The sequence below is a fragment of the Crotalus tigris genome, unplaced genomic scaffold (genome assembly GCF_016545835.1).
Source record: "Crotalus tigris isolate CLP2741 ecotype Arizona unplaced genomic scaffold, ASM1654583v1 scf7180000017564.2150845, whole genome shotgun sequence".
NCBI classification, from domain to species: domain Eukaryota; kingdom Metazoa; phylum Chordata; class Lepidosauria; order Squamata; family Viperidae; genus Crotalus; species Crotalus tigris.
The window spans coordinates 1,925,206-1,950,212 of record NW_024096475.1 but is presented as its reverse complement, the minus strand read 5'-3'; the positions used below and the strand labels follow the sequence as shown (position 1 = coordinate 1,950,212).

The window sequence follows — 25,007 nt, the reverse complement described above, 5'->3', positions numbered from 1 at the left end:
AGGTGTGTGTGGTCTTGTCCTCATATCTTACAGCTCTGCAGAGATGACTTCGTGATTTTGGAAATGAAGCATGCTAACTCAGACACTGCCTCTCGAAAAGACACCCCACCTGTTTGAGTCAGGGGACTGGATCTGGATCTGGTTATTTAATTGGAAGTCAATGCTACAGCCGAGATGGAATGGACTTTTTCAGGTCCTGCTGACAGCCGTAAAAATAGCCGAAAAGGTGGAATGAATTTATGAATGCTATAGTTGAGGTGAATGTTCCAATAGCCATACTGGGGTCTAACAGCAAGAACAATTAGAAAAGCTGAAAGAGTCTTTGGCTCTTAAGGATATAAGTGCTATCTAGTCCTGATTCTGTTATGTCAGTGCCTATTGGGACTCAGAGGTCAAATCCTAGAAATAATCTAAAGTTTGGTGACCCACTCAACTTGTAAAATGAATAAAAACACTGTGAAACCAGCAAAAAAATGTTTAGGTTTTAGGTTTTATTTTACGATAAGGCAGACATGTTTGCATGCACTGATAATGGATACATGCTCCAAGCCTCCTTCCCATTTTTATACTTTTTACCAACTGCTTTATCATTTAATATTATTTTAAAACATTTGAGAACATTTTCAAAATCCACAATTTTAAATTGATTCAGTAGAAAAAATACACAGTGCTGTCCACTAATTATCACATGGGTATGTTGCAGTTGAAGTGGATGAAAGATGTACTTCTCAGCTTGTTGTTCTAAAAACTACACAATGGTGCCCAAGAATTCAGAGTTATCTGTCAGACTTCCATAACAATAAAAAAATCATAATATCCAGGAGATGGGAAGTAGGGAGCCAACCAGTGTTCAACAGGTAGAGTTGAGAGCAGGTGTTTACAGTTAACCCAAAAGCTCTTTTGGAGATTTTTGCCCTGGGTAGAAGGTCATACTGATAGACCCCTAGAAAGGCAGGATTTCCAGAGAACAAGCAGAAGAGCTGTATGGTGTCCATTCTCACATACAGGGCTTTTTTTCTCATTAGAATGCCCAGAACGGAGTTCCGGCATCTTTTTTGGATGGAACCTTGTAGGGTAGGCAAGGCGGGTTGTATGACGTGTGTGTGTTCCGGCACCTTTTTTTTTTTTTAGAAAAAAGCACTGCTCACATATAATAAAAAAGCAAGTTCCTTGCGTGGCTTATTTCAATAAGGTTTTCAAAGATTTCATAGAGAATCTCTGATGTGAAAAGATTTCTGTATATCCTATTTTCTGTAGGTATAAATATAAGCAAGCAGATGTGAACCTTAATACATATTAGATTGACTTTTTTACTGAAAGAGAAAACTGCCACCTTGAGGCATCTACACGATTGAAAGCTTTACTGAAAGTGACAAAGGCAGCATTATGCAGCAAGTTCCGCCCCTTTTGAATATGTATAAATTTCAAAATGAACATACAAAATGAGTAGGGCTTGTATGCAACATCATGAAGTTGTTCTTATCATTTGACCTCTTCTCTGAATCTCTGTGAACTCTGAACTTTTTGGGCACTAAAAGGTTCGCCATCACTGGAATAGGGAGTCAGTAAATGGCTGGAGGGGGGGGGGCTCTGTACAGCTCCACACCAGCTCCTGGTCCTTAAGATAAATGAGCTACCAGTAAGAGTTACACAGGACTGGATGGTCAGCCAGGGGAACTGGCTGTGGGAACAGCTTTGAGTTTATTCCTTATTTATTTATTTAATCAATACGCCATCCATTTCACTATCCAAAGCTCTGGGCATACAAATCTTACGAATCATATGAATTTTCTCTATTACATCACTAGCTACCATCAGCATGGGGCATTCCCATCACACCTCAAGCCAACCAATAGAGCCAAATTTTGTACGGCTTGGTGAGTTGAAGAGTTTGGGGGATCTCTACCTTAAATGATCATTTTATCCAGTTTAGCACCTCATTTAGACACACATACCATTTTTTTGTTCCCTCCTACAATATAAAATTGATGTGTGCGTGCGTAGTGCTGACGTACTGTCACTCTTGACATATTTTCTGCTTAGTTTTGCACTTTAATGGACACTGATTCATCTGATCATTTAAAAAAAAAAAATAGCGTATGCGGAGTTTCCGTGCTTTAAAACAACCTTGATTTTGGATTCTGAATGTACCAGAATCTGAAGATTTTCCCCCCATTAAATGGTAAATTAAAGTAAACGCTTTGCCTGTCACTGGCTTCTGAGGCTGGGCTGCAAAAACGCTAGCACGAAACGGCAGCGAGGAGCTATCGAAACTCTTTAAGTGTTTCGCGGTCATCGCGGAGGCGCCCGATTACTGCAGTCCAACACCCAGATTCGCTTTATGCATTAGCAGGTGACAGCCCTACCTTCTCATATGTTCTCGGTTCTCAGGAATATTTATTTTACACGGGCGCCGAAGAAAATAATGGAAGGATTTTAATAACAATAATAAAAAAATAGCTCGTAAGCTCCACGCCACAAACGCCTTTCAGAGTCTCTTAAACTGATTTACATTTAGACCGCATTGATTAGAAGGGATCAGAACGCTGCCTCTTAGGCGGGCCTTCATTCCCAAAGGATGATGGGAATTAAAGTCCTTCTTGTGCCACTTTCCAGCACCCAAGAGTAACCAGCGCTCACACACTGAACTACAGTTTCCATAGATTTGCGACACAGCGGCGAATCATATCCGGGTGGCTGGAAACGACACTTCCCCCCCATCTCTTCCCTACCCGCCCTCCCTCTCGTTCATTTTGCAGCTGCCCGATTTTCGAGGCGGAGGAAAGACCATTCTGCCCCTAGAGCTGGAGGAGGTGAGGAGTCTCGTTTTTTGCCCCTCCTGCTCAGGGAACAATGGAACCGTCTGATATTCGGGGCAAGGAAGACACCGTGCGGGGTTTCTGATCGGGGAGCTGCAGTCTATCCCGCCAGCCTTTTCCCCATCCTCTTCGGCCGTGGATTTGCTTCGTCGCTCCAGAAAGCCTCTTGAATGTGTGTGTGTAAAATTGCTGGTCTTCTTCGCTAGTTTATAACAGCCCCTTAGAACTCATGCCGCCGCCTCCTCCTCCTTTGGAACTCACTGCCTCTTGATTGCTCGCAAAAAGTTCTTGGAAGAGAAGAGCAGAGGAAAGGAGAATCATGGTCCTTACGCATCAAGTATTGGGGTTTGCACCCCTTTCTTTCCTATCCTCTTTCGTGCTCACTGATTTCTAGGTGGCCGGTTGCCCCTGCTCCTTCCCCTGCCTGCTCACTTCTTTGTAGCCGGTGGGGATGTCGCGATTGCTTCCTCCTTCCTTTGTCTTCTTCACACGATCAGGGAGACCGAAACCGTCCTAGATCTTCACAGACACAGGGAAGATGTTGCAAAGTATTGGCCTGACTCTCCTCGTCATCGTGGCTACTTTGTTTTTTGTCTTGCTGTTCATGCTCTGTGGTGAGTAAGAGACCTGATCTCGGAGACCAGCTGCTGTTGCCTAATATAAGATATTATTTTTCTTGGCCCATTTCTCTTTCTGAGGATTGTTTGAAGCTTCCTTGCCAAGGAAGTACATCAGACCACATAATTCTTGTAATGCTTTGCGAGTGCCCACCTGGCTGGAGAGTTGTAAATTTATTTATCAATCCATTAGCAAAACACTAAATAAATTTACCCGTGGGGAAAAGTTGTGAAAACAAGTCCCTAAAGGGATGTATTTTATTACTTGTCACTTAATAAACAGGATTGGCGAGGTGGAATTGTGGAATTTCATTTGGCTGTATGGGTGGTGAAGGAGGTTATTGGAGAGTTTCTGTAAAGACACCTATCTAAAGTATTTATTGAAAAACATTAGTCAAGGGGTCTTCAAACTTGGCCCTTTTATGACTTGTGGACTTCAACTCCCAGAATTCCTCAGCCAGCATGCCTGGCTGAGAAATTCTGGGAGTTGAAGTCCACAAGTTATAAAAGGGCCAAGTTTGAAGACCCCTGCATTAGTCCTACAAAAAACCAAGAGGGACTCTGTTGCTAAATTAGCTAGTTGCTGAAGACTCAAACCTGGTAAATTTTGTGGTGGAAGTGAAGCATATCAATTAATTTAATCTTGCATTTATGGCAGTGGTCTTCAGATGTAAAGGAATATTGTTAATTTAGTGCCAAGGGCCCAAAATAGTCTGGAATAAAGTCATGTTCCAGGCTATTTCTAAATACCTTTGTGTGGTTATTTAACAGACTTCTTCAATCTGCTGCCCTCTAGCTGTGTTTCAAGTACAGCTCTTTTCATTCAGTTGAGAATTTGCTTTGAAAGTTGATGTTTGTTGCCTAGGGCTGTATGAAATAATTTATTTTCTTCTGTTACTTAGTTCTACTCAGGCAATTTTTAATGAAAAAACCTGTTTCACCTGGGCAACACTAGCATGATTTTGCATGGTATTTGACATATGTTGATGGAAATCCAAAATGAAGTAGTGTGGACTGCCATACCTATTATATCACTTTGCCTCTGAAAAGATGCCAGCCACAGCTGCTGGCAAAAGGTCAGAACAAAATAGAACTACACCACAGCCATTCATCCCAAAAGCTAATCACTGCTTCATTGATCTAAAAGCCTGCACTAGAAATCCTAAATGTTTATGGGTTTTATGTAGGAGACAATAAAGGCAGTGTTAAATCACATATATAGTTTATGTGACTTGGGAGTCCTGTTAAGAGGAGATATTTCTTGGAGAAGGGGAAGGGAGAGAAGAAGTCACTCATGGGACCATATGTGCCTTTGCATTAATGTGAAGTTAGACCATGGAATCAGATATGATCTGTTCGTTGATGATATGGAGTTGAGGGAAGGCTTGTATAAAACATGCAGATGGTACATTTTATTATATTCAACCTTTATCAATATATATATATATCTGTCCTCTTTCTGTGTCTCAATATTTATCCCCTTTCATCTCTTTCACCAACTTCTCTTCCATGGATGAAGGAAAGGTTTCCTTAAAAATATATTTATTAATGACCTTCTGAAAAAATTAAGATGAAGTAAATGGGAACTTCCACTAGAGTTTGGTAGTCTAGTTGTATATTAAGAGTATTAGATTGCTCATCCTGGAATTTGCTCTTCCCACACATCTGGAGGTTGGAGAGGTTGATGAAATGATAGTGTGATGTCTTTACACCGAGTTATACTAAAAAAATTAAACTAAGTCAAGGCATATTTTTACTAAGGCTTGCTAAATAAGCTTCAAATGACTGGATGTATACAATACGCTAATCCAAAACCAAATAAATGGCATGTATGCTGATGGATACCTTCCCCATCCAGAAGATCAGTTCTCTGAGTCTGAATAAAAGGCATGTCTGGGCCTGCTTCGTCCAAATTCATATGCTCACTGATTTTCCTATGAATCAGCTAAACATTTAGTGTTGGAAACAACTGGAAAATTTCTAGTTGGATCATCCAGGATCCTGACTGGCTAGTTTTGTGTTTCTTTCTTTAGATGCTATTCTCAGCCCCCTTAGGATCTCCCCTCCTGATTAATTGCCTGATTTTTCAGATGACTAAATAGGAAAGCCCAGATCCTGCTGTAATGTTCCAGAGAACAATTACCTGATAAGCTTTATTTAGAAAAGTTTGGGCAGGAAAGGGGGAAAAAAGACAACAGGGAAAGAGAAGGAGAGGTCAGCTGGCAGGGAGGAAACAGGGACAGAGAAGAAGCAGCAGCCGTTGCTGGAAGAAAAGGTCCTCTGGTTCATTTTCTCCAGCCAGGAGAATGCAAACAGCGCTGATGAAATGAAAAGCCAGCATGTCGGAAAGGAGGTGGGTTTATTTAGTTCTGGATCAGCTGGCAGCTTGATTGGGTTACCATAAGGATTTTTGTACAGTTTTTACAGCATTTTGTAATTCAGAAGATCCTTTGTGTGTTTTGGTTATTGGAATATTTTAGTCTGTATTTTAGGCTAGCAATGAGTCCGAAGTGTTGACTTCTGTAAGTTTAATCCCTTTAAACAAATGTAATCAGTTTTACCCCCTTATCTTGAGTTTGTCTATGGCTTTTAGAAAGTTTTCTTTGAAGATAAACAGGATTAATTTTAAAGCTAAAGCTTTTCGCAATTGTCAGAGCCTTTCGGTCTGGGATTGCAACATTGTGACACGTGACATGTCTGAGGCAGCTTAAAGAAAGAAAAAAAAATCAGATGTGTTTATGTGTTTATTTTGTGAGCCTTTCTTGCTTTGCACTTGATTCCTGTGTCTTTAAGGGAACAGGGAAGGGATGGGGATGCATTCTTACTACACTATGAAAGGAGAACTAAGAAGGGCTGACCAGCTAGCTCAGGGGTCTACAAACTTAGCAACTTTAAGACCTGTGGACTTCAACTCCCAGAATTCCTCATCCAGCCATGATGGCTGAGGAATTCTGGCAGTTGAAGTCCACAAGTCTTAAAAGTGCCAAGTTTGAAGACCCCTGAGCTAGCTGGTAGTGGTGCATATTAATAAACATGGATAAATTCATCATACATTTGTCAGTGCAAGTGGAAAGTGATTCAGCAAAGGAACTGCCACCAAAGAAATTAAAACTGGTACTTTTTCCCCTTTTTCCCACAGTTTGTAATATTTTATTAGATTATAGAATAAAATACAAAAATACAAAAGCAAATAGTAGGACACAGTGGTGGGGAGGAAAAGGGGGGGGAAGTGAGGGGGAGAAGAGAAAAAGAACAGATTTCCTCTGTTGCAGTAGAAGGAAGCATTAACATTGAACCTCAACTTTTTACTTTTCCATAATATTATTAACTAGCCATTTCTATAACATGAATCTAATCAGTAAAACCCAAAATCCCCTCCCCTTTATTTTAGTCATTAAGTTTTTGACACCTTGCTAAGCACTGGTGGTACTCAAATATTGTCATGTCCTAAAAGTGGTTCGATCTGCAATAAGGTTGAGAAGACCTGCTCTAGACTTGTAGCTTTTAAGTCTGATTCTCACGTGTTCTGTCCGAGGATTCTGCCCGATTGTTGTAACAGCAGTGGTTTAGTGAAGTTTCAGCAAGTTGGCTTTGATTCCTGGAGACTGGATAGAGAAATCCTTGCTTTCTTGGAGCTGTCATGTCAGCAGTAATCCATATCTTTTCTATGAACATTCTGATCATTATTATTTTTTTTTATCCCACCCATCCACCTTATCTGTTGCTTTTCTCTTCCCCCAATTTTGCCAAGAATAATATTCTTTCTAGATTCTCATCAGGTCTGAGCCAGTCTGGTGTAGTGGTTAAGGCATTAGGCTAGAAACCAGAAGGCCAGGAGTTCTAGTGTTGCCTTCGTCACAAAGCCAGCTGGGTAATCTTGGGCCATTCTTTCCCTCTTAGCCTTAAGAAGCAGGCCATAGCAAACCATTTCTGAAAAATCTTGCCAAGGAAACTTCAGAGACTTGACCAGGCAGGCACATGGAGTCAATACTGACTCAAAGGCACCAAAAACAAACATCCATTTACATCTCATGCCCAAAGTATGTGAGTTTATGTTTGCAAATCATTTCATTAAAGGAGCAATCTGTTTTTATATGAGCCAGGACTAATAGATTACTTCTTTGAGTACATGGTGTTTTATTCATCTCCATGTAAGTCTCTAAATCTCGTGAAGTACAATAAGCAAAACCTTGCTTGCGTAAAGACCTACTGTAGTTAATTTAGAAATGTGCAGATTTATTTGCATCTTGCTTCTTTACTGTATTACCAATCTTTTCCTAGATCCCCAAATTTTGTTCTATATTTGTTGAAACAGAATTATTTTTGCTTTATCTGCCATTTCTCCACAGCTTTATATAGTTGAATGGTTTTTTTTTTAATCTATGGCTGATGCTTTCCTATTTAGCAGCTGTTTCAATGACTGTCATACCTAATTTTCAATTTAGTTCCTGAATTTTTTTTTCTCTGCAAATGTTTCAGTTATTCTATAAGCTTGTTTAATAAAGGTTTTGGTACAGTTCCATCTTCCTTTAATCTCATTTGTTGGTATCGGATCTCTTCAGTGACTATTTTTGGAAGTTTGTATTTTAGCTATGGCTTTTCCTTCTTAAAAGAAACCTGTCGTGCTTTTTTTCTTATTCCATTTGTTCACACTCTTGACTGAGACAAGAGTTTCTTCCTTTTCTTGTTTGATATTGAAAGTTAGTGTTCAGCTGTCCTACATTCTTCCTGCCACTTGACTTTTTTCTTCTTTGAAAGTTTGGATAGATAGGTTTGGTTTGACTTTCACAATATCTCATTTCTTATAGCTCATCAGTTGACTTTCACACAAGCCTATGAAATATGTGCCTTACATTGATTTTATAATCTGACAATATGTTTCCCATGTTGCAGTTTACTTGCATGTCTATTCCCTTTAGTTTTCTGTACCTCACATATTTGATACCAGTAATTCGTTATCACTTCCATTGATTGTACCTGGATATGCCAGCACTAACTGGATTGTGTTTGTCTTCCGTTTCCTCTTGGTTTCAGTGATGTCCAGGTTTAGAATATGTGTTTTCTTGCCTGGCAAGAATGAATGACCTTTGCAGAATTCTAATCTATCGACTAATAATCTCTCTATGATTACAAATTCCTTCATTTCCTCAAATTCTGCATTTACTGCTTCTTGCAGTTGGTCATAAAATTTATCAAGACTTTCTTCTGTTGTGTCTCCTATAGCAGGGCTTTTACTTTTTCGCCCATTGTACCACTTTTAGGATATGGCAACATCCAAGTACCACCAGTCGCCTAGCAAGGTGTCAAAAACCTGATGACCCCCCCAAAAGGAAAAAAGTGATAAAGTACAGGTAGTCCTCGACTTACAACAGTTCGCTTAGTGACTCTTTGAAGTTACAATGGCACTGAAAAAAGTGGCCCCCAAGCCAGAGCCAAGCAAGACACATGCCTGCCCACCCGGCGGCGCTCTTCCGCCTATCCGAGGTTTTCATTGTTGTGAGCATTTCTGTTGAGGATTGGCAGCGGGGGTGGGGTGGGGGGTGTTTGGTTTTTATTCCCCCCCCCGTCTGCTGGGTGGTTGCAGCAGGTTTTGGTCACTTCACATGACCCTGGGACCGTCATAAATATGAATCAGTTGCCAAGCATGTGAATGTAAATCACAAGATCCTGGAGATGCTGCAACATTCCAGCTGATCGGCGCTTCTTCTGGGCTCAGCAGAAGCACTAGGATCAGTGCTGCTTTCCAGCTGATTGGTGCTTCTTCAGGGCTTAGCTGGAGCCTAGTGCTGATCCTGGCGCTTCCACTGAGCCCTGACAGCCCTGGAGCTCCAGCCATCTCTCCCTCAGGCTTGTGCGGTGCTACCACTGGTTCAGCTCATTCCCCTCTCCCGCTACCACTTTTCTAGGATGGTTGCTTGCCACCTGCCAGGTGCCAATGTACCACAGGTGGTACCCGTACCACTGGTTGAAAAGCCCTGTCCTATAGGAGTGTTCCCTAACAGTGATATATATGAGTCAATCTTTTACTAGATTGTAGGCAAGTGTATTCTTAGCAATGCCTTTTGGGGGCCATTATTTATATTCTATTCCTTCTTCCAAGTTTGATCCTGGAGTTCCTTCTCCTAGGTGGAGAAGGTTGGTTGGTGTTCTTCAGACCTTCAGAACCCCTATTGTGAATTGCTGTTAGCTTTCCTCCTTTCCTTCTTTGACCTCATCAGCAAAAGTAACCCTCCTAGAAGCTCTTTCCAGGTGTCTCTCTCAGGCTTAGTGGAGCTGCTGAGCCTTCTACCAGATTGTGACGGTGATCTTTCAAGGGTGACATCCATTTGAAATGGGGCCTGATAGTCTATCCTACCTTGGAAGATTGGAGCTTCATGCGCCTCCTCACTTGTAGTAGCTGAAGGATCACTCCAGATTCTGAAGTGGATATAATATAATTCTAATATAATGGGGATGAGTTGGAAAAAAAATGCCAATGGGAATTACCGTACTTAATTGGGTCCATTGGGATAATATTGTTTCGTTTTTTTTGCTATTACCGTAGAGTTATCTTTAATTTCCTGACTTGAGAGCTTTGATCCTTGTCAGGTCAAAGAAGAAAAGAATGCTAGTAAAAGAATAAAATGGAATAGTTAGAATTTATAATTTTGGAAGATAGAAAATATGAGCTTGATAAAAAATAAACTCGGTGGAATACTCCCCTTGTTAATCCTCTCCTGCTTGGTTGACTAATGTCAACATTGCAGGATCTGCTCTGATGTATTGAAGCTTCACATATACGCCCTTGACCTTAATGCCTTTTTGATGAATTCAGTTGTGAAACAGATATAGCTCTTTTACCTTGATATTTAATGTGACCTTCGGTTACTTCAGAATTGCCTCGCTGGAGACTGAGGATTGCAAAACTACCTGGCAGTTTGGCAATTGCATTAAATACTGAGCTAGAGTAACTACATTTTTGGGGGTGGTTGTATGGCCAGAGAGTACAGAAAAAAAAAATTACCCCAAGAAACTGTTCCCTTCTTGATCAAGCTGTGCTAAAAGGAACTGCCACTTTTTAAATCTTACAATAAATAAATAAATAAAAGCCCAAGGCTCAAGGTAAATGTGGCTCTGGTAAATTAGTAGTTAATGATAGAATTTCATCACAGGTTGTGCAGTAATGTTTCCATAGTTTGCTAATTACAAGGTTCCTTTATTTCTCCTTCTGATATTATCTTAGGTCAGGGGTAGGCAAGCTTGGCTCTTTTATGACTTATGGACTTCAGCTCCCAAAATTCCTGAGCCAGCCATGCTGGCTCAGGAATTCTGGGAGTTGAAGTCCACGAATCATAAAAGAGCCAAGCTTGCCTACCTCTGTCTTAGGTGATTCTTTTCAGATGCCAGCCTAGATTTGATTATAAGAACCAGAGTATATCTTCAGCACAATTTGGTAATAGCACGTTTCTTAAGCCTGCTCAGTTCTTATGGTAGACCAGGGGTCTTCAAACCTGGCCCTTTTATGACTTGTGAACTTCAACTCCCAGAATTCCTCAGCCAGCATGCCTGGCTGAGGAATTCTGGGAGTTGAAGTCCACAAGTCATAAAAGGGCCAAATTTGAGGATCCCTGTGGTAGACAGATCATTTGGAGTGCATGTAGGAATAATGTTAATGGAAACATTGAAAATAAAACAGGTGGAATACGGACCCTTTCCATTGATATACCAAATTTGAAATATGCCTGAAATAGACTGTAGTAGTGGTCTTAGATTGGAAATACACAACTGCATGCACCTTGAAATAAGGCAGTCCAGGAAAATAGTCTACCGTTTGTTCTGCCGATTGTATAAATTGGCACAAGTTTTCTTTGAATAGTCTGAAAATCAAATGCTAAATGATCATGATTTCATACATATGTTGCAACAGTTGCAACATGCAGAGTGATTGGGAACAGAAGCTTGTATGGGTAACAATTACATGCTTTTGTGGGGTAGAGAGAGAAAAGAAAAAAAGATTAGAGAGCACCTATGTACTTCTTCCTGCAAGCAGAGATGTTGACATGGGCTGGGTTTGTACATTTCACTAAGCTACAAATCTTTATTTAGAAACTACAAATAGTCTTTAGCCTAAGCCAAGGTTGCCTACCCCTGGCTTAAGCCATACAAGCCACATTATGACCAAGATGGTTGATGAAGGCTGTCACTCTTAAAATGCTTCTTATGAGGTAAAAAAAAAGTAGACTAGATGATCAATTTAGTTACCCACGTGCCATGTGTAACGTTTTCTCCCAATCCAAGGACAGTGACAGTCATTTTTTACCTAATTTGTTCAGCATAGCACAAGCCTAACTAAAGCCCCATTTTACTCCAAACTTGTTCACATGTTCTTCACAAGCTAGAATAACTACTCTAGAAACTGCCTTGCATGCTAACATACTGTTGACCATAACCCACATGTTAGGAGGTATATGCTGCATACTGACAAAAACTTTTCAATAAATCAGTTAGGAACAGGAGACTAATACTGTGTTTTTGGATTTGTTGGTTCTTATACTGTCTATCCCTTTCACAATTTTAGTTATCTTTCGTTTAGAGTCGTAATGTTTACATCCTGATGAATACAGTTTACCTCTTGTTTTCTCCTTTATCCATCCCTCATTACAAAATCTCTTTTTCATACATTCCCAAATCCATTAGTGTTCAAAAAAAATGCAGATTTTTTTTTTTTAGATTCCAGGTCTCTTCATTGGGCAAGACTGAGCTAAAAGTAAGTTGAGGATGGCAAAGAGGAAAGGGATTTGATGTTATCAATGCCAAAAGGATAAACCCATTCTGCCCCTTTTCTTTAATCTTCTGATAACATTAGTAACAGTAAAAGTTGTTATTAATTGCTGTGTTTTTACTAAGGAGCATCAGATGGCATTCTTTCCACCCAAATAGCATTCAAAAAAGCCCAGGAGCATGGAACAGGCTGAAAGAATGGTGACTGGGTGACGTTGTTGTTAGGAGACAATAACCCCGGGTGCAATTCGTAGGGACCTGGTCTCTTTAGCAATTAGCTCTTTGGAAATGATCTCAGTGATTCATAAATAGGGGCATTTTCGGTCATTTCCCTCCCTTTAATGAGACTCTTTTCTTCATTGTCCCTCCTACCTCCTGATCCTTGTTTGATCATTTTTGATAAAATAGCTATGTGATTAATGGAAAAAAGTTCATTATACCTCGTCCCTAATGCCTGGTAGATAAAGGATGAGATTTGTGGGACTTTCAGTTTGCTGCCGCGGCCACTAGGAATGACAAGCAAGGAGGGGATCTCCGCTTGATCGCGGGAGGGCGGTAGCCCTTCCGCTCCATCTGATGCAGCCTTCCAAACTGGCAGATGAAAGACCAGCCGTAGAAATATAGTTTGTCATTAGGCTGCAGACAGCTGACGTCAAACTTATCACCAGGCACCTACAAAGCAGCACAGATGAGACTGGGTGAGATCTGAACCTCTCTTCAATCCTAATTATTTTGTTCACCTGTATAAGCTGCCCAAAGTATTTTCCCCCTGTGGAGAGAGGGGAAGGAAATTCTATCCCACTCTCTCAAACTTTTCTATCCCACTTTCTAAAACTTTCAACCTTTTCACAGATTATATCACTTTTAGGACATGGCAGTATTTGAGTATCACCAGTGCTTAGCAAGGTGTCAAAAACTTGAATTTATCCAAGTTTATTAACATGCACCGCTACCAGCTAGCTCAGGGGTCTTCAAACTTGGCACTTTTAAGACTTGTGGACTTCAATTCCCAGAATTCCTCAGCCATCATGGCTGGATGAGGAATTCTGGGAGTTGAAGTCCACAGGTCTTAAAGTTGCTAAGTTTGTAGACCCCTGAGCTAGCTGGTCAGCTCTTCTTAGCTCTCCTTTCACAGTGTAGTAAGAATGCACCCCCCATCCCTTCCCTGTACCCTTAAAGACACAGGAATCAAGTGCAAAGCAAGAAAGGCTCACAAAATAAACACATAAACTCTGGGGGGTTTTTCTTTCTTTAAGCTGCCTCAGATGTGTCATGTGTCACAATGTTGCAATCCCAGACTGAAAAGCTCAGGCAATTGCGAAAAGCTTTAGCTTTAAAATTAATCCTGTTTATCTTCAAAGAAAACTTTCTAAAAGCTATAGACAAACTCAAGATAAGGGGGTAAAACTGATTACATTTGTTTAAAGGGATTAAACTTACGGAAGTCAACACTTTGGACTCATTGCTAGCCTAAAATACAGACTAAAATATTCCAATAACCAAAGCACACAAAGGATCTTCTGAATTACAAAATGCTGTAAAAACTGTACAAAAATCCTTATGATAACCCAATCAAGCTGCCAGCTGATCCAGAACTAAATAAACCCACCTCCTTTCCGACATGCCGGCTTTTCATTTCATCAGTGCTGTTTGCATTCTCCTGGCTGGAGAAAATGAACCAGGGGACCTTTTCTTCCAGCAACAGCTGCTGCTTCTTCTCTGTCCCTGTTTCCTCCCTGCCTGCTGACCTCTCCTTCTCTTTCCTTGTTATCTTTTTTTCCCCTGTCCTGACCAAACCACCTCCTTTTATAGCCTCTCCTCTCCTTCCCCTTTTTTCTTCAGTTCACCTCCATGCTGCTTCCAGAAGTGCCAATCAGCTGGAGCCCTGCCAGCTCCTGGGGCTTCTGCCGAGCCCAGACAGTCCTGCTGCTGCAGCTGCCTCTCCCTCAGGCTTGGCTTACTTCAGCTCATTCACCTCCCATGCTACACTTGGCTAGCAGTCACGTGGCAAATTATCACATGGCAAATTACCACAGGTGGTACATGTACCACTGGTTGAAAAGCCCTGCTCTAAAAACAGTGGCGACTGACTATCCAGGGGAGTTTAAAACGCTGAAAAAATAACTTGATTCTAACTGGATTTTTATTTTCCTAAAATTTGAGGACTAAAAGATTTCTTATTTTTATTGAAGATTTGGTTTTTACTTACAAAAAAGAAGTAAAATTGAGAAGGATTATAAAAATTTTGGACTTAAAAAAAAGAAAAACAAAAATCTTAAATGATGTGGGCAACATCTTGTGGCTAAACCTGATATTACAACATTGTTTAAAAGAGACTTGGCTAGAAGCCCAGACAATAGATAAAACTTTTGCAACCTGGACAGATATCAGCTATGAGAAGCCCAGCTGTGTTTTATACTTAGTGAGAAAATTATTTTCATTCCCTGATTGTAAAGCTTTTAATTTAACACACTAAGAAAACATAGAAGAAGATCAGGAACAGATTCTTTTTATGTTGAAAGCAATTTATGAAACTATTCTTACAATTACTGAAGAAATAAGAAGCTACAGAAAAGAACAAGATGTCAGCCTAGATATATGAACCCAAAATTTGATTATAACTAAAGAACCAACTCTACAGAACAATTAAATACTATGATAGAAGATTTAACTGATCAACAAACACAGTTAATGGAAAACCCAGAAAAAGTACTGACAACACTGAAAATAGAAAAGACTTTTTATATAAATCAAAAGAAACCTGAGGATCAAGAAGAACAGACCGAAGGGAAGATAAACATTTCAGGACAACTACATCCAGATGGGAAAATAGAGACACAATTGGTTAGTCCTTTCAAAAAAATGGAGACTGGATGGCCTCTTTGATCTCAAACAACATATATAATAACAGAGGGAAAACTATTTGATGACTTAAAAGCACGGATATGGAAGGCAAGTTGGCAAGGAAAGAAGCTAGAATAAGGCTGAAGAAAATTGGGGTTTTGACTCAGTGAGGATTAAAATAGAATATACTCAAATAGACAGATGTGTACTTTGAATACTAGATTTTGTTATGAACTGAGATAAAGAAAACTTTGGTCATTTAAAATTTGGAAGTATAAATATCAAAAAGTTAAATTTGAATATTGATTGGTCCATAAAGGTTGAATGTAAAAATAATCAAGATATATATAAGCTAAAAATCTACTGATAAATGTAATAAACGTGTTTTTATTTAGCTGATATAAGAACAGTACTAGCTTAAATATGAGATAGTAGACACTAAGAGAAAAAGAGAGGAAGTATTTGATGTTGAAATGAGAAATTTTGGTTGCTAAATTTAAGACATTTGGAAATTAATAGAAAATAAGAATGTTACACTATATTATTAATTAGATTATGTAAGATGGTGAGAAATAGAATACATTCAAATAGATAAGACGTGTATCCTGAATATTATAGACTTCGTGATGAATTGGGATAAAGGGAATTTTGGTCACTTGAAACTTGGAAATTATAAATATTAAATGTTAAATTTAAATATTAATGGGAAACTAAAAATTGGGAAAAAGTAATTAGGACATTGCTTGTCTATAAAGACTGAATGTTAAAATAACCAGGATATATATAAGCTAAAAATTATTGATAAATGTAAGAATGTTACTTTTATTTAATTGATATAATAAGAATTGTATTAGTTTAAATATGAAACAGTAAATACTAAGGGGAAAAGAGAGGAAATATTTAATGTGGTAGTTTGAAACTTTCACTAAAGATGTTTGTATGACATTGAATTTTCGATTAACTCAGCCGCCACATTGCTTTTTAAATACTTAAATGTAAAATTAGAAAATCAATAAAACATTTAAAAAAAAGGATGAGATTTATATTGGTATTTCCTGATTGGGTTCACCTGTCCACTAATGTAATAGATCAGAAAGATTTGAATACGGGTAGTCATTAACTTATGATCGCAATTGAGCCCAACATTTCTGTAGCCAAGTGAGACGGTGAAGTGAATTTTGCCCCATTTTATGACCTTTCTTGCCACAGTTGTTAAGTTAGGAACATGGTTGTTAAATGAATCTGCCTTTCCCCATTGACTTTGCTTATCGGAAGGTCACAAATGGGGGATCGCATGATGCCGGGACACTGCAACCGTCATAAATATGAGTCAGTTGTCAAGCATCTGAATTTTGATCAGGTGACCATGGGAATGCTGTGACGGTTGTATGAAAAACAATCAAAAGTCACTTTTTTCAGTGATGTAACTTCGAACAGTCACTAAATGACCTGTTATAAGTCTAGAACAGGGGTAGGCAACCCAAAACACTCAAAGAGCCACTTGAACACGTTTCCCACCAAAAACAAAACACCGGGAGCCGCAAAACCCTTTTGATATCTAAAATGAAGATAACACTGCATATATCCTTTTTTATCTTTATTATAGGTGTGTGTGTGTGTGTGTGTGTGTGTGTGTGTGTGAGAGAGAGAGAGAGAGAGAGAGTGTTTGTGTATGTGTGTGTGTATACACACACACACACACACACACACACACACATTAAAAATAAAAGTAAAAATATGACTCTTGGGAATATCCATACTATTAAAACAATGATCACCGAGAGAATGCTTTAAGAGAATAAAATTACATACACACACAGGTAAAAAAAGGATATATGCAGTGTTATCTTCATTTTAGATGTCAAAAGGGTCTCTCTTTCTCTGTCTCTCTCCCTCCCTCCCTCTCTATCTGCCCTTGGTCTGCCACTCCTCTTTCCCCACTCTCTTTCTCTCTCTCTTTTCTCTCTCTCTCTCTCTCCCTCCCTCTATCTCTCTCTCTTTTCTCTCTCTCTCTTTCTCCCCCCCCCTCCAATCTGCTGCTCACCTGGCAAGCTTCAAACTGTTGTCCAACAAGCTCAGGGATAAGCAACCTCGTCTCTTTTATGACTCATGGACTTCAACTCCCAGAATTCCTGAGTCAGCCTAGCTGGGCTAGCTAGCTCTCTCCTGCCCTTCCTGCTTCCTGCTGAGACGCAGCAAAGGGAGGAGCTCCGCCCAGAAAGCTTTTCAGCTCCTCGGAGAACAATGTGAGTGCATATACATACATACATACATACATACATACATACACACATACACACACACAGAGAGAGAGAGAGAGAGAGAGAGAAGCAGGGAAGCGCAATTGCCTCTCTCTGTCTCTGTCTCTCTCTGCAAAGGCAGAGGAGGCTGGGAGCCACAGGGGAAGGCTCAAAGAGCCGCATGCGGCTCCGGAGCCGCAGGTTGCCGACCTGTGGTCTAGAACTACCTGTAAAGCTAATGGAAACTTGTTTTATTAATTGGCTGATATAAAAAGTGTAGGCCAGGGATAGAGAGGAAGTAATCAATGCATAGACAAGGTTTCTAGTCCACAGTAGATTTTTAGTTTTCTGTGTGTTTCCAACTTAATGTTTTTTTTTGAAACTTTACTAAGGATTGACCTTTTTGACATTGTTTGGGCAGTGGTATTTGTATACGAGTGTGGCATGTGCTGGCATCAACTCCTTGTTCATATTGTGTTGTATATTCTGAATGGCTGCGGGGTGCAACACTTACATTCCCTTGTTTTTCCTGGCAACTCTCTAGGTTGGTGCGTGGTCTGGCAGCTCTTCTTATCCAAGTTTAAGTTCCTACGAGAGCTGATAGGAGACACGGGATCCCAGCAGGGGGATAATGCAAATGCAGAACCCGAAGCTGAACAGGATGCGCTCCTCACTCCGCAGAGAGGCAGGCAGAAATCTGCACGTCAGCGAAGGGGACCGGCCGAAGAAGCAAGCTAAAATGAAATGACGGGGGTAATTTCCAAACAAACGATGAGCAACGTCGGTTAAATGGTTTGTTTCTACCCAAGTGCGAAGCAAGAAAACCAAACTATTTCCAAAGAAGTGCAGACAACATTTTTTAAAGCAAAATGGCAGTTAGGGGAGAGAAGGAAAATCAAAAGAAGCATCTTGTGCTTTCCGGGCGGGGTTCTGGGGAAGAGAAGTGCTAATTTTCTGTTCCTCACCAGTTTTGCCCAGCTTTTGCACAAGGGTGAACACGATCAACTCCGCTGGCTACAGACATCTTTATAAGACTATCACTAATAGCAATTAACCTTTGATCTTTGTGTACCCATTTTGTATAGAAACATGTTACTTTTATGTATAAACTCTATGAATATTTCTAAGTGGTGTCACCCCACGCCCCCACCCCAGGATAAAACAAATATTAGGTCCGTGTAAGGGCTCCATCAACCAAGTTAAACATAATCAGAACATGAAATTTGGCATTTGATTGTATGCCTGTTTTCAAGCATCTTTAAAAATGAAAACATTTTGCCAGATTAGTGCATAACTGTCAATGTTTAGGGAAATCCCTTCTGTTTTCCCTTAATACAGAGAAGAGGAGCATCTGTTACAAATCCTCATTTGATATCATTTTTTAAAGGAACTAACCAGTTGGCTTTAAAATGGACCTTTTTTTCCCTCTGGTTTGCCTTTTCTTGTTTTGCACCAAAAATCAACTGAAACTAACTACGGAACTACTCCGATGTAGCTCCGGGGATTACATTTTATTACAGTCTCACTGTTGTGCGAAGTGGTTTGACCAAGAACTTTGTTAATTAGTGTTGTTCTTCCAACTTCCCCTTTAAGAGCTGCACCTGATGAACATTCATGAATGTCTGCTTGAATTATGTATACAGCAGCCCAGATAGTAGCATCAAAGTTGTAGCCAAAACTGAACGAGAAGATATGCCGACTTTGAACTTTGAATTGGTGCTAAAGAAGAATTGATCACGATTATGACACCTCCAAGAAACTCTTAACCTGTTTTTTTCTTGGTGCACTTTTGTTCGATGTTCTTGATGCTCTGCTCAGAATTTTTAATTTTGCTCAGCAGAAGCTGTAGAAAAAGCTCTTAATAGTTCACCGTTGCTAAAAGCAAACCCTCCTGATGATAGTGCTGTTCTCTTGACTAGCTATTTTGACCTTTGGAGGCTTAAATGTGGATGAAAAACTTTGTTGATTTTATTTATTTTCTGGTAGCAATTGAATAAGTAAATGGCTTTTAAAGATCTGTACAATATTGACAAGCTCACAAGTGGATTTGAAGCTTCCCCCCTTCCTCCCCATGACATCCTACCATTCAGTTGTATGCAGTGGTTGCCTTAGTGTTCGTCTTTTTGTCGCTGCTGCTGTTCTTTGCAGCGTATATCAAACAGGGTTTAGGATTGCTGGTGATATTTCTCAAGTAGGCTTTTGCCCTTAAAAATTAACATGCAATGCTCAATCCTTGAATACAAGATCTTACTAATAAACATCTGTTTGTTTGTTTGTTTGTTAAAAAAAAAGCCACTTCTAGCTGTACATGGTAGAAGCAAGTACTTGAAATAATGCCAATTGTATTCAGAGTAATCGGACTCAGGTTTTCTCACTTACCACAGACACAATATTTGCCTTACAGGATTTACATCCTGACATGACAGGCTTAATAATGTCAGTTTTTTTTTTTCATGAACCTCAAAAATAGTTTTAGGTACCATTTCTGTTTATCAAAACAAATAATCAATCTTTACTCCTCCTGGAATAAAGTTTGCAAATGTGAATGTTGGGATTCTAATCCGATGGGAGAGATAGTTGTAACTAGGGAGAGGTGGTTCCCTCAAATATCTCAGTCCTATGCCATGTAGAGTTAGGATGACTTGTTTAAGTGTGAAGGTTTTCTTTCATTCAGTAAAGCAAGTAGAATATGTTGGGGAAGCTTTTTGTGTGTGTGTGTGTTTTTCGAAAGGGAAACTAGGAAGTCACTTCTTCCTGACATTATGAATTATAGCTAACACTGTCCCACAAGTGATGCTGCTGGTACAACTTTGGTACGAATAATGCTGCTTCCCAGAACGTAGCACTGTTTGAACAACATTTGCACATTATATGTATGCTTGATACAGTTCCAAGTCTTTTCCGAATCATATAACAAGTAATCATATAACAAGTTTCTGTCTACATAATCTTCTGTCATTGGGTGATGTATGGCCATTTTTTAAAAAAATTGAAAATTGATTCACAGATATGTCCTACTAGTGAACTTTGATCAGCTCATTAAAGGAGAAGGCTCTGAGGACATTGATGAAGGCCTTTGTTTTTCTTAATGCCAAATTGATGAACGTGTGACGTCTGGGATATCTCCAGAGCAGGACAGAAAAGTAAAAATGGTGGCCGCAACTATATAATCGAACTCTTTCCCCTATTTATTTGTATCGTGGGGCTTCACATGGTACAGTCATTCTACCATCTTGGATAGGAGATTAAAATACAGATCAGATAGTAGTAAAAGCACTCTTGCATTTACATGTGCCATTCCCATCTTAGAATTTGGGGAGGGAGGGAGGATGGACGGTTTCAGCATTTGATAAAATAAATTAAAAATGTACTAGGTTACTGCTTGAGCACTTATGTGTCAGTTTTACCTAATTAAGTAGAACTGGGCCAGTCATTTGCCCCAAAGTTAAAGTTACTTACTATGTTAGTGGTGAAGCTGTGGTTTGGTCCATTTCAATGTATTCTTTCAGCTAATCATGGAATGCAAGACGTTAATGCAAACTAAAATACGTATATTTGTATAGTTTGAGAAAACAGAATTTTAGCAATGTAATTGAAAGGATTTTATTTAAAAAAAATGGATGTTCCAAGAAATAAACTTATATCTGTGAATATTAGACACAGCTTTATCTCATGTGATTTTATGATTGATGCAATGCAGTCCTATGCAATCTTATTCAGATTTCAGTGATGTTTAGTGGCAAATCTGTGCGTGTGCTAGACAGTGGCCATTATCCGGTTTATTTGCAGGCTCTCTCTACCTGGGAAATAGCATTGAATCTAGGAATTGATTATGACAAGCAGCAATGGCACCATTTTGTATATGAAACACACAGGCTGACACTGTTTTATGGTTTGAGTTTTGCCATTTCTGAAACGGCTCTTAGCCTCAAGTTTCAGCTGAACGTTAAAAAAAAATAGCTAAAACATTTTAGCTGTCGATGAACACTTCAGAATGTAAACCCCTGGATTTAAATATGCATAGTAAAATACCTATTTATATTGCTAAGTTTTTAGAATTGCAGTAATCAACAAATTGATTGCATAGTTGATCTGTAGTCTACGGTGAAAAAAACCCAAGCGTGGAGACATTTCTTATACAGATAGTCCTCAACTTACAACAGTTCATTTAGTGACCGTTCAAAGTTACAACTGCACTGAAAAAAGTGACTCATGACTGTTTTTCACACTTAATGACCGTTGCAACATCCCCATGGTCATGATCAAAATTCAGATGCTTGGCAACTGACTCGTATTTATGACCATTGCAGTGTCCCGGGGTCAAGTGATTCCTTTTTGTGATCTCCTGACGAGCAAAGTTAATGGGGAAGCCAGATTCACTTAACAACCATGTTACTAACTTAACAACTATAATGATTCATGTAACAACTGAGGCAAGAAAAGTGAATTTTGCCCCATTTTATAACCGAACAAATGTCTCACTTCGCAACAGATATGTTGGACTCAGTTGTATCATAAGTCGAGGACTGCCTGTATATGAAATAAGAGCTGCTGAGAACACTCAAACAAGCACATACATCTAGCTGAAGATCAAAAAGCCAATTGCAATTAGAGTAATAATTAGGGGGGGGCTGCATTCTAATAGGTATATTATTTTTCTAGGCAGATCACCTTTTTAGATTCACTTGCTTGTAAATAGCACATCTATCACTACTGTGGTACAATTATTAGAGGTCCCGTTGCAGAAATGGAGTGGTTCTTCACATAAAAGGCCCATTTATCATTTATTCAAAGCTAATATCAGCATTTTGAGAAGCCTTATAATGAATATGTATACCCTGGCCACTCAGAGTGGACAAGGAACCAACAAGGAAACGGATTATCCCAATGTGTGTTCCATTCTTGGACAAATTCAGCATTACAGCATTCAGCTTTTTCTATGCTCCTTGGTATATGAAAAAAAAAACCTGTACTAATTGCTCTCATGCTTTCTATATTCATCATGTTAATTATTTTTGTTTCTTTATTTAAACTGATTCCATTAAAACATGACAAATAAAATGTAAATAAGCCAACTGGTTGTAAATGTCCTTCTTTCTGCATGCCTATTACAAAGATTTAGAATGAAGCACAAAATCACCCAGCAAACTTTAATCACCAGCAAATGAGAAAAAAGTATTAATCTTTAAAAGGCTGAGGTGCTAACCGAATAAAGTTTATGAATTGTTGCAGTTGAGGAAGGTCTTGCTTATAATTGGATGTAATTTTCATTTGGTACAGTGCGACATAAAAGGGAGCAAAGGATCAAACCTGAACAGGTGATAGGAAATGAAGTATATCTGGTAAATATTTGTTTTAGCTGCTATTTCAAATGACAGTCCCGTATAGGCCTCTGTGAAAAGACATGCGTTCACAAATTTATGAGCAACATGGAATTCTCAAAGGCTAAACTGAATTTCTTCTAAGGCAATTATAAATTTTAAATGCAGAAATGCTGAAATCATTTTTTATATCTGTTACCTCTCTAATATTATGACATTGTGGTGTATATACAGTATACAGCAGGGGTGTCAAACTGCCGGCCCGCGGGCTGGACGTGTCATGCGGAAGTCGTGCCCACCTCATTGCCGGCAATGGCAAAACCATCCACATATCTTGCGCGACGTCACGTGACGTCGCAAGTTTGACATGTCTGGTATACAGTATAGTGTATACAGTATAGAGTAAACAAGCCAAAGATGATACAAATAATAAAATGATCAGATAGAAGCAAATTAAACGTTTGTTTCCCAGAGCAAGGCTCTGGACAAAGCGTCTGCACACCCCCATTGAAAGATGATTACTTTTGTTCATGCATAAGCTCTATAAGATTCAAAATTTGTTGTGGCATGCAAGGTTGCTATACCAATGAGATTCCAACTCACAGAGGACTCAGGCAGAGATGTATCTTAGTCCCTTCTCTGTTTAATTTGTATATAAATTCACTCATGGCCAAATGAATCAATTCAAACAGCACCCACCCACCAAAATTAGCAAACAGGCATATTGCTACCGTGTTACATGCAGATGACACAATATTTCTGTCACAAACATTAAACCAGGTATTGCTTAGAGCAGGGGTGGGGAACCTTGGCTCTTTTATGACTTGTGGACTTCAACTCCCAGAATTCCTGAGCCAGCATGGCATCTTTACATTTTAAAAACTTACTATAAATATTAAATTTAATAACAGAATGCCTATAAAATATGCATATCTCTGGAGACAGTCAGCATTTGGATGAGGCAAAACAAGCTCAAACGAAGCCCTTCCAAGATCGAATAGTTTTTCATCAATAATGTTGAAGAACTCCAGTAACAATATTTCTGGATGAGACCACGCTCTACCTGAATGGGTGGACTTCAACAAGGGGCTCTTTTTAGATTTACAGTCTCTAGTTAAACAGGAGGCAGAATTCATGACCAGAGGGATATATACCAGTTGTGCCCTACCTCAACCAGGATACTTTATGAAAACCTGATTCCTTGATTGCGATGTGGCTGGACTATTGCAATGTGATGTATGTGGGAAAGCCTTTGGAAATGATCCAAAGGCTCCAGTGATACTCCTATTGGCTTCCAGGCCCAATTCAAAATATTGCTAATACAGTTCTGTGTGGTACAGCATGGGGTTACATCAGCCACCATCTTAACTTCATTCATCCATTTTGGAAGACCTGAGAATCCCTTCAGGTGAGGTTTAGGGACTTGGACAAGAAAGCACGCCTTCCCAACGAATGCCCATATATTATGGGAATATTTACTGAATCTTGGACATTCAGATGGTACTCTACTTTCTTGCATTCAGGAAGATTGTGAAAACATTCCTTGTTTTGGTCATCAAGCCCTTTAATTTTTACTATGGTCACAATAATAAACATTTTTTGATACAGCACAAAAAAATTAAACATTAAAATAAAGCAAAACTGAACAGAACCAAACAGTACAAGGCATAGTAATGTATTACAAGTGATGGTGAAATTCTCAGTGGGTTACCAAGGTCTGCCTAATTTTACAGACAGAGGAACGAAAATTTCCAGGATATTTAATCAGGTAGGATGTTTGTGAGTCCCTATAAAAGGGACAATAAATGGGATAGGAGTTGCAGTTTCAATAGCCCCTGGTTTCGGGGCAAACTCTCCGCTCATATGGAACTTTTTTATACCAGCCCTCCAGACCTGCTGTGGGCAGAACGTTATAATGTGCTAAAGTTAATGCCCTCCAAAATTTAGAGACAGTTATATGATATAAATATCTCACTGGTTTGCAGGGGAGGGGGGCTCTCTGTTCAAGAAAACATTTCTGAATCTTTTATACATTGTTTAAATGCACCAAGTCCATGGCTCGTAGCCCACCATTAGGAATTCTTCCTTGGAAGGCCGAGATATTGGAATTTTAATACAATTGTTCTAATCCATATTGATTTATAATTATCCTCGATAAGGAAAAGTGCTCAGGCCTGTGGAGAAGAACAGTGGTTTTGCCAATATGTTATAACGCAGTCCGTGCACCAGTTTCGGTTTTTAACAGCCCTGCCTCCCTATTTAGAATTTCATTAACTGCAAACCCTTAGAAATTTAGACTGGACCTTTTCGAGAGGGGCAAAGAGGAATAGGGTCCTAGCTGGGCACTGAAGAATAGCTATATACAAGGTTTTGTTGAAAATAGCTTCAGTGCTGCTGGTACTGTAT

At 39.3% G+C, this 25,007-nt stretch overlaps 1 protein-coding gene across 1 annotated transcript; it reads left to right on the top strand.

The window, feature by feature from the left end:
* The first annotated feature begins 2,731 nt into the window (after window positions 1-2,731).
* Window positions 2,732-22,355, top strand: SMIM13 (small integral membrane protein 13). The gene is made up of 2 exons (XM_039349544.1): window positions 2,732-3,433; window positions 17,825-22,355. The coding sequence occupies exons 1-2, from the start codon at window positions 3,358-3,360 to the stop codon at window positions 18,016-18,018; spliced, it is 270 nt and encodes an 89-aa protein (XP_039205478.1). The 5' UTR covers window positions 2,732-3,357; the 3' UTR covers window positions 18,019-22,355.
* The last annotated feature ends 2,652 nt before the right edge of the window (window positions 22,356-25,007 follow it).

What these genes read in the sequence shown, in the direction of transcription:
- SMIM13 (XM_039349544.1), top strand. Translation starts at nt 3,358, where the DNA reads ATGTTGCAAAGTATTGGCCTGACTCTCCTCGTCATCGTGGCTACTTTG. An exon ending in CTTGCTGTTCATGCTCTGTG is followed by an intron (nt 3,434 to 17,824) that starts GTGAGTAAGAGA and finishes GCAACTCTCTAG; the next exon opens with GTTGGTGCGTGGTCTGGCAG.